Source organism: Lipotes vexillifer, unplaced genomic scaffold (assembly GCF_000442215.2).
Source record: "Lipotes vexillifer unplaced genomic scaffold, Lipotes_vexillifer_v1.1 scaffold335, whole genome shotgun sequence".
NCBI classification, from domain to species: Eukaryota; Metazoa; Chordata; class Mammalia; order Artiodactyla; family Lipotidae; genus Lipotes; species Lipotes vexillifer.
In genome coordinates, this window is record NW_006781329.1 from 85655 (window position 1) to 95778 (window position 10124).

General features: G+C 43.8%; 1 protein-coding gene across 2 annotated transcripts in view; it reads right to left on the reverse strand.

Moving 5' to 3' along the window:
* The window catches only part of KIF5C (kinesin family member 5C), a 167377-nt gene that overhangs the window by 60410 nt on the left and 96843 nt on the right, over positions 1–10124 (reverse strand). For both annotated transcript variants that reach the window (XM_007454547.1, XM_007454548.1), the window contains exon 11: positions 3435–3583. In XM_007454547.1, the coding sequence (XP_007454609.1) occupies positions 3435–3583 (149 nt within the window). The remainder of the gene's footprint in view (positions 1–3434; positions 3584–10124) is intronic.

Here is a 10124-nt window from a genome sequence, read left to right on the forward strand (position 1 = left end):
GAATTCAGGAGCCAAGCACCCTGTGGAGTCACCTTGGGCGAGTCTCCTATCCTGCCTCAAGGGCTGCCGGAGGATTAAACTGCCTAGTCTCTCGGAACAGGACAGAAAGCCTCCGGGTTTTGTTGGATGTGCAGTTAATCCTCAAAATAGTTCTTCATTCATACCTGGTCACAGGACCACTCCACCTGCCTCCTTTCCTGCCTGACATTTGTATACCACTACAGTAAGTTCTCTACATTTGAAAACTTTTGCTTCCAGAAAAAAAAAAAGTGTTAGCTTGCCGGGCAGGAGAGCTGCATCGATCTCCCTACTCTTAATCACTCAGTGATTACACGGTAGTGGTGGGGGTGAGTGGAGGGGTCTCTCAAGACCCTCCGTCTTCTCTTCCCTCCCCTCTCTTCAGGGGTCTATAGAGGACCTCACCCCTACCTATGCCTTCAGTTGCCTCCAGAAGATCCATGGCAGCTCCCACGAGCTCCAGACCTAACTTCTTATTTGGCACTTGCAGCTGGATGCTGCATGGGCACCTCAAACTCCCCTTCTCACCTCCCTCGCCTCCCTTCGGGTTCTCCTCCTGTGTTTCTTGTCTCAGGGAGCACTTCTGCCCTCCATGCCACTCAGCAAGCTAGAAAACCTGACACTCTCTCGCCCTACGGCTTGCTCCTCACCAAGCCGGGCTGATTTCACCTCCTAAATACGTCTCCGGTCCGTCCATCTCTCTCCCTTTCCACTGCCCTGTCTCTCAATTCAACGACTATAATCTCATCCCTGGAAGACCACCCCAGGTCCCAGCCCTCCTCCCACACCCTCCAGTCCATCCTCCAACACAACCAATGGATCTTCAAAAATGCAAATCTCATCATATGATCTGCAGCTGAATAACCTTGAATGGCTTCTCACTGCTTCCAAGATAACGACCAAAATCCTGAACAAAGACTACAGAGCCCGCCTGCCTGTCCCTCTCTCATCCATCTCAGCCGGTCTCGCCCAGCCCCAGATCTCCACACTGGCCTTCGCTCCCGCCCCCGTCAGGGTCACTGTAAACCTGGCTCCTCCCACCCTACCCGCACTTCCACCCTCACCTATTTTGCTCAGCTAATTGCTCTGTTTCTCTCAGATCTTATTCCCTAGGTCACTTATTGGGGGAAACCTTTGCTGGCTTGAGTCAAGCTCAGGGTCCTCTGCTGTAATAACTCTCAGCACCTTATACTTTCCCTTCTTGATGAACAACACAGACTAGCATCACACGGTTATTCGTCGCGGTTGGAGCCCATCTCCCCCACCAGCCTGTAAGCTCCGTGAGGGCAGAGACCATGCCTGACTGCATTAAACCCATGCTTACTTAACAGACATTTATGAAAGTCTATCACGTGTCAGAAACCATACATTAGTTCTCCTGAATTATGTAAGTTAAGGGTTTAGGTAGGATCTCACCCTATAGGGCATGGAAAACAGTAAATTTCTGAGTGGATCTGCAAGGTGGGACAAAGAATTAAAATGATGCCAAGTGCAAGAGCAGGGGAGAGAGCTCCAAAGAGATGCAAGGCATGAGCATGGGTTAGGCAAACAGGGCAGTGGGCAGACCCCAGAGGACAGCTGACTAAGGGATGGAGAACTGGACGGTTGGAGCTTGGCAAAGGACAGGAAATAAAAGAAAAAAACAAGGTTAGTTGCCCACACCACAGCGTTTCTAAGGCCAGTTCACCCTCCCCTTGTCAAAAGGCTTTACTGAATGTTCCAGTTGCCCAGCAGAGAAGTGACCCAAGAGAATCCCAGAAATAGAACAAAATTTCATACAGCCACTCCCTGCCTTGCCAAGCGCTCCTCCCCACTCTCCTACTCCTGCCAAATTGCAAGGAATCGTCCACCAGCCGCAGGTGCTGAATTATTCAATAATTTTAGCAGCTTTCAAAACACTTGTGCAGCTAGAAAATCTCCCCAAAAGAAAAGAATTGTGTTATTTAGGCTACTAGGTCATTTCTTGAACCTCTCTTGAATCCTGGTTGGCCACGTAATTGTTCTTTCAATTGAACAGTAGCTCATGGACAGCCCACCCTTCCTAGCAAAAACAGTGGCAAACATATAATCACAAGATGATCTGCTGCTAACTCTGCAGTTATAAGCAGGCAGGTTACCTGCCAAACCTGCACAGCCATCCCTAGGCTCCTGCACTTACCCAAGACTGAGATCTGATGCAGCACCTGAAATAAGTACCAAACGCGGCAGCAGAGAATCTGAAGAACAACCTCCAACTATCCATTATTCCCCTACACACACACCAAGCTGCCTTGTTTCAGTGAAAAAAAAAAAGGGCTGGGGGGGGGACTGCTACCTTCTAACCTCCGTCACCAAGCGAAACCCATTAAAATAATCTGTCCGAGCCTGGATCTGGAAACCCTTGTTCAGCACCTCACCCACAACCCACCCACCACTGCACGTCAGCCCTCTGAGCTGTTTTCTTTGAGCAGAACAAACCAAAGAGAATGTTTCAGGGAAAAAGAAAAATGAGTCACGAAACAAGCCTTTAAGGCTCCATTTTAGGACAGAGTTTCTTCAGGAATCCCCTATTTCTGGCTCTGAAGAAGCAGAGCATGAAGATGAATTGGGCAAATAAAAATGCAAATATTTGCCAGCGGTGACTTTTAACCCCAAATCGATTATAAGACTCACATAGGAGAGAATGATATTTTTCATCTAATCAAAAACAATCAGAGCCCCCAGAGTCTTGGGCACTGCCCTCTAAACCTCAAATATGGCTACCAGGGAGTGAATTGCAGTAATAGACAGAGGCGCATCTCACTGCAAATAGATTAAGGGAACCTTGTAAACAGTCACTTGCCCACACTAAGCATGTATGTCAGGGGCTTCCCTGGTGGTGCAGTGGTTAAGAATCCGCCTACCAATGCAGGGGACACGGGTTCGAGCCCTGGTCCGGGAACATCCCACATGCCGTGGAGCAACTAAGCCCGTGTGCCACGACTACTGAGCCTGTGCTCTAGAGCCCGCGAGCCACAACTACTGAAGCCTACACACCTAGAGCCCGTGCTCTGCAACAAGAGAAGCCACCACAACGAGCAGCCCGTGCACCGCAACGGAGAGTAGCCCCCGCTCACCGCAACTAGAGAAAGCCCGCGCGCGGCAACAAAGACCCAACACAGCCAAAAAATAAATTTTAAAAAATTAAAAAAATTTAAAAAACCCTTCCCCCGAAAGCCTTCAGGGAGTTTGGGTCAAAAAAAAAAAAAAGAATGTACGTCAGCCAAGTGACGGGGTGGGGAGGGGATGAGTGCTAGGGAATAAGACATTTGCTTGTTCACATGGGTGGTTGCAAGGCAGGACCAAGCTCCACCATCATCCATTCTTTCCCAAGTGCCCCAGGATGCCAACAGTTATGGGGGAAAAAAAGCACACGCTCATGCCTCATTCTTCCTTACCATTTCTCCACCTGTTTAGCTCCATCTCCAGATGCTGGAGAACATTCTTCAAAGTCTTGTTTTTCTCTTTCTCTTTTTCATATTTCTTCTTCCATTCTTCCGCTGTCAGCTCCAGGTTCACAGAGACTGTATTCTTGATGGTCTTAGCCCTGAGGTGAAAAACATAAGGGAAAAATTCTGAGCATAGCTACTAGCATTCGCTAAATCATGAATATAATTAAGCCTCAAATTCCTTTCATGCCAGAAGATTGGGACTTGGGGAGCACGAGGGACCCTGGAACTTTTACCTATCACCCTCCTAACTGTATTAATGGCACCACTATTCCTAAGGCTCTAAACTCACCTTTCCGTTTTTATTTCTCCTTTACTTCCTGCCAGTCTCTAGATCCAGTGGGAGTTTCTTTCTTTTTTTTTTTTTTAATGAATTTATTTATTTATTTATGGCTACGTTGGGTCTTCGTTGCTGTGCATGGGCTTTCTCTAGTTGTGGCGAGCGGGAGCTACTCTTCGTTGCGGTGCGCGGGCTTCTCATTGCGGTGGCTTCTCTTGTTGTGGAGCACGGGCTCTAGGTGCGCAGGCTTCAGTAGTTGTGGTGCACGGGCTTAGTTGCTCTGCGACATGTGGGATCTTCCGGGACCAGGGCTCGAACCCGTGTCCCCTGCACTGGCAGGCGGATTCTTAATCACTGCGCCACCAGGGAAGTCCCAGGATTTTCATTCGAATTATCTCTTGGGGTCTTTCTCTATTCCCTCTGCCACCACCTTGGTCTATGTTCTCAGTAACAACTTATGGTTACAGCGTTTTTCAAACATTCAGCATCCTCCTTTAAGCATCTTACATACCACTGCCAGATTCATCTGCCCAAGTAGAGCTTTCTTTCAATTCAGTTAACTATGAAACACTGGGGATATACCAAGACAAACGAGACAAGGTCTCTGGCCTTGGAGCTTACAGTTTCTCATACCAATAAATACACAGACAAATCAGCTGTTTCTCTTACCCACATTTGGTACCTAGAATCATCCCTGATGTGTTTAACACATGCCAACACATGACACCCGAGACAGGTGGGTCACTTTATGAACTCAGCCCGGCCAGGTGAGACCGTGGCTCCCTGCTGGGCACATCCTTCCCCACCACCCAGGCAACTGTCACCAAGTACGAGTGGAGGGCCCACTTTTCTCAAGAAAAGTCAGAAATTAAGATTTTTATTTGTATCTCCCAGTTTAAGACAATTCTTCAGAATGATGTGTGGGACAAACAAACATGTCTAATGGACACCATTTTGCCACTTGGGGTATAAGAGATGGAGTGGCCTCCTAGGATGGATGGCCTGGGAGGGAGTGTGATGCCACAGTGCATTTTTGAACAGTATCTCAAGGGAGCAAGAGGTAAGAGTTAAGGCACGGGGGGCTCCAGCCAGTAATGAAAACCAAATACATGATTCACTGACTTATGCACAAAAATGAACACATAAGCAGATCTGTCCAATTAAAAAGTAAATTGATGGAGGGAGATGCAAGAGGGAAGAGGTATGGGGACATATGTATATGTATAACTGATTCACTTTGTTATAAAGCAGAAACTAACACGCCATTGTAAGGCAATTATACTCCAATAAAGATGTTTAAAAAAAAAAAAGTAGGGCTTCCCTGGTGGCACAGTGGTTGAGAGTCCGCCTGCCAATGCAGGGGACACGGGTTCGTGCCCCGGTCTGGGAAGATCCCACATGCCGCGGAGCGGCTGGGCCCGTGAGCCATGGCGGTTGAGCCTGCGCGTCCGGAGCCTGTGCTCCGCAACGGGAGAGGCCACGGCGGGGAGAGGGCCGTGTACCGCAAAAAAAAAAAAAAAAAAGTAAATTGACGATGGCAGAATTCCACTTATTGCATACTTCTGAAGAAGTAAAAACTTCATTTAAAAATATGTGATATGCTGTTTTATTTGCTATTGACTTTTTCATTTTAAACTCCCACCAGTTCTTGTCCTGTCACATTTGCTGGCACTATCTGATGTGTGATTCGGCTTAATTACTGTTGTAATGAAATGACATTTTGGACATGATTTCTATTTCAGTGAAAGAAATTCAGCAGTCCTCACCAGTGCTGCAGACGTCATTCCAAAAATTAATTCCTAAAGCAGACAACTAAATAACCCAACTGTCAAAAGAGGAGTTAAATGATTTCAATGTAATCATTTCAGTGTAATTCTCCCTCACTCACTGTAGCTTAAGGCTGCTGTCCCCAGAAGTGGTTCAACTCTAATTTTTCAAATAACAGCAATCTTACTGCTACTTTAAAGTCTACGCCAATTTGACACTTTCACCTCACCTTCTAACATCCTCAGGCAGTGTCATGGGTGTTTCTGTGTCATGGGTGTTTCTCAGATACAAGCACAAACACTGCAGCATCCATTATCAACTTAGTTTAGTAAGAAAGTGAACAATAACGTATGGCTGAAATGCTTGTGGACATTTAAGAGTATACTTTGAGGCTACTAATTTTTTTTTTAACATGATTTCTTCCTTCCTTCCTTCCTTCCTTCCTTCCTTCCTTCCTTCCTCCCTCCCTCCTTCCCTTCATTTCTGCGTTGGGTCTTTGTTGCTGCACATGGACTTTCTCTAGTTGTGGTGAGCAGGGGCTGCTCTTTGTTGTGGTGCGCAGGCTTCTTCTCACTGTGGTGGCTTCTCTTGTTGTGGAGCACGGGCTCCAGGTGTGCGGGCTTCAGTAGTTGTGGCACGCAGGCTCAGTAGTTGTGGTTTGCGGGATCTAGAGCGCAGGCTCAGTAGTTGTGGCGCATGGGCTTAGTTGCTCCGCGGCATGTGGGATCTTCCCGGACCAGGGCTCAAACCCGTGTCCCCTGCATTGGCAGGCAGATTCTTAACCACTGTACCACCACGGAAGTCCAAGGCTACTAATCTTACTTTTTACATCATAAAGAGTCTCTTGATTTCCAGTGATACTAGAAAGAGAAGAGCCTTTATGCTATACTCAGGCAGGTTTAGCCAGAAGTCCAATTTTGTGAGCAGACCCAACAAGGTTATCCCTCGTATAGCTGAGCCTCATTCTCAAAGTTCTTTTAAGTTGTTGAGAAAATTCTTTTTCTCCCACTTCTGTAGTAATTTGAGTCCTGGCAAGAGATAGTCTACTCAAATTGGGAAGAGCTTAACAAAGGTATGGGAAGGATGATGGGAAATAACAAGGGATAATGGGTACCCCACATTAGTGATGGGGATGCCGTTACCACCCTTAGGCTAAAGGGGTCCCAGAGGAAGGGAGCTATAAGAAGGCTGTCCATACTCACAGATACAGAGAACGAACTAGTGGTTACCAGTGGGGAGAGGGAAGTGGGGAGGGGCAAGATAGGGGTAGGAGATTAAGAGGTACAAACCACAATGCATAAAATAAATATGCTACAAGGATATATTGTATAGCACGGGGAATATAGCCCATATTTTATAATAACTATAAATGGAGTATAACCTTTAAAAATTGTGAATCACTGTATTGTACACCTGTAATTATATAATATTGTACACCAACTATACTTCAATTTTTAAAAAAGAGAACAAATTAAAAAAAAAAAATTTAACCCTTAAAAAAAAGAAGGTGGCTTCCCAGTAGAAGCTGTTAACAGCCTTTGGTCTAAGAACACAGCCAACCAAAAGTGACCCTTCAGGGAAGGAGTCAAGAAATTAATACCCTGACCTCCCTCTCTTCTCTCCTTATGACTGCCTGCCCATGTTCCTTCCCCATTGGTGGAACCTAACTGGAAGCCAGAGGCAAGGGAGCCCATTGTAGTTGTCCAGACTGGTCACTGTCCCAGGGCACAGAGCAGAGCAGAGACGGTACAGAAACAATCCAGAGGAGCAGATGGAAGATATACAACCCAACTCCCATTTGGAACTGAGAATAATGGTGGGAAACCATGTCTCCTGCTGCTGTCCTAGACAGACTCCATTCAGTTCCAAATGAGGCAAAAACATCATGCCTCTCCATCCACTAAAGGCAGAACATGAAGAAATCAGCTAACACTGATTGGGAGAGAGATTAATTATCCCAAAAGTGTTCTACAGATTTAAAATAATCTGAAATAAAATCTCAGGAGTTTTGCGTGTGTCTATAGAAATTGACAACCTGATTCTAAGATTTATAATAAAAATAAAGAGGGCCAAGAATAGCAAAGACAGTTTTGAAGGACAAAGCTAGAGGATGGAATACCAATATATTATAAAGCCACAGGAATTAAAACTGATCATTAAGTAGTCCAGAAACTTTAGAATAGAAACAGAATACATTATACAGAAACAGACACTCAGCTATGTAGCCATTTGATTTACAACAAAGGTGCACATATAGCACAGAGGGAAGGGATGGTCCTTTCAGTACACGGTGCTGGGGCGGGGGTGGAGGTGACGATCTTTATCAACTCCCCCAATAACATATAAAAAATTCTATTACAGATGAATCATATGCATAAACGGGAAAGGTAAAACAATAAAGCTGCTAGAAGAAAACAGGAGAGTATCTTTAAGAGCTTGGGGTAGGCAAAGATTAATTTCTTAAATAGAATAGAAAGAAAAGACAAATTTGACTTCATAAAAATTTAAAACCCTCTCTTCATTAAAAGTCACCATTAAAAGATTTAAAACATAAGCTGCAAAGTGAGAGAAGATATAAACAATCCATATATCTGCCAAAGGACTTATCCAGAATAATCCCTATAAATCAAATCAGAAAAAAGCAGACAACTGGTGAAAACACTGGGCAAAGATCTGAATAGGAGCTTCACAAAAGAAGTGCCGATAAATACCACCCACAAAGGGTGCCGAACACATTAGCCTTCAGGGAAACAGAAAATAAAATGACAATAAGATACTTTTACACACCCAGTAGGATGGTTAAAAATTTTTAAACTGATAATACCAAGTGTTGATGAGGATGTGCAGTGACTATAATACTCAATTGCTACTAGAGGGAGTATAAGCTATTCCAATCTATTCCAATAAGATATTTAGTTTTAATAGATAGTACTGTGTGCGGGACCGCAACATTTTTACCTATTAAAACTAAATATCTTATATCCTGTGAGCTAGCAATTCCACTCATAGGTATATAACCGACAGAAATGAGGACATATGTTCACCTAAAGACATGACAACGAATGTCATAGCAACTTCATTTATAATAGCCACAAGCTGAGAACAATACAAATAACCATCAACAGTAGAATGGATACATACATGCTATATTCATACAACAAGATATTATATAACTATGAAAACGAAACTACTCCTACACCTAACAATGTAGTGTACTTCAAAGATAAATGTTGCATAAAAGAAGCCAGATACAAAATAATACTGCATGTTTTTATTTGTATCAAGTTCAAAGACAGCAAACAGTAATCTAAGTTGACAGAAGTCAGAATGACACTTACCCTTGAGAGTTGGGTACTGACTGGGAGGGTTCAAAGAGAGGCTTCTAAGATGCCAGGTGGTGGTTACATGTGAATATACGTGTATATTTAAATTTTTACTGAGTTGCATACTTAAATGTATTTTACTATATGTATGTTACATTCAACAAAAATAAGTTAAGAAAAATAAACTGATGAGGAAAGAAATCAAGTCAGATACAAGAATTTCTAGATTGTGGAAGAAACAAGAGTTACTAAGAGAGATACTGAACTTCTGTGCCTGGATTTATGTCTTTTTAATAGAACAAATATTCTCCTATCTAGGAGGTTGAAACCAACCTTGCAAAATGGAATAAAGAGTGTGTTGGTCCCTTGCTCCCACAAGAGACCTAGAATAAAAGGATGATGAACATCTATAATCTCTTTTTACTTCTTACCATGAACTTTAGGAAAATCTACAGAGTAAAAGGGCCTAATGATTAGGTTCTACCTAATTTTGCCGCCAGTGTGGATTAGCTAGTGGTCTGATGAGTTTTGTTTTGTTTTGTTTTGTTTTTGCCTTGTTCACTGTAGAGCATGTCCAAGTGTCTTCCAGCTCTCATACTCTTTGCTCTTTTATTTTGGTATTTTCCACATACGTGCTAGCTGTCAATCACACTAAGCAGTGTTACATCTGGACCCTCTCTTCAAACACAGTGAATAAACATGGATCCTGGGCACTCAGGACACAGTGCCAGGATCCATGAGCATTTCCTGCTCAGCCTGGTTTGCAAAAGAATTTCAGGTAGCTAACAAGGAAACATAAAATTGATGGGATAGCAGAAATTAAGAAATGCTCTTAAGGCAGGTTTTATCATTTTTTTCTAGCTGAAGCTATATAGCAATAGCAATACCACCCAGCCCTATAGTTTGGGGACACCACCTCCTTGATACAGGATAAAAACCAAATAATCCATGGGAGCCTTACCATAGCCATGAACTTACTACTCATTCATCATCTTTATGGGTCAATCTCACTCTGCTAACATATGATAAATCCAGTGTGACCTCATCACTCACAAGGGAGCACCAAAGTATCTTGGGTCTTCACTTTCAAAGATCCTCACTTTGGTTTTTCAACCAGATCCCCTAAGCCGTATACAGAAAGAAATGCCTGTTCCACAAGATATGACCATAGCAGACACTGAGCAAAATCCTAACCAAAGGCTAGTTAGGGGAAGAACCTTAATTAATATTAGGTTTACAACTTAATAGCAAGACCTACTTAGCAGGAAT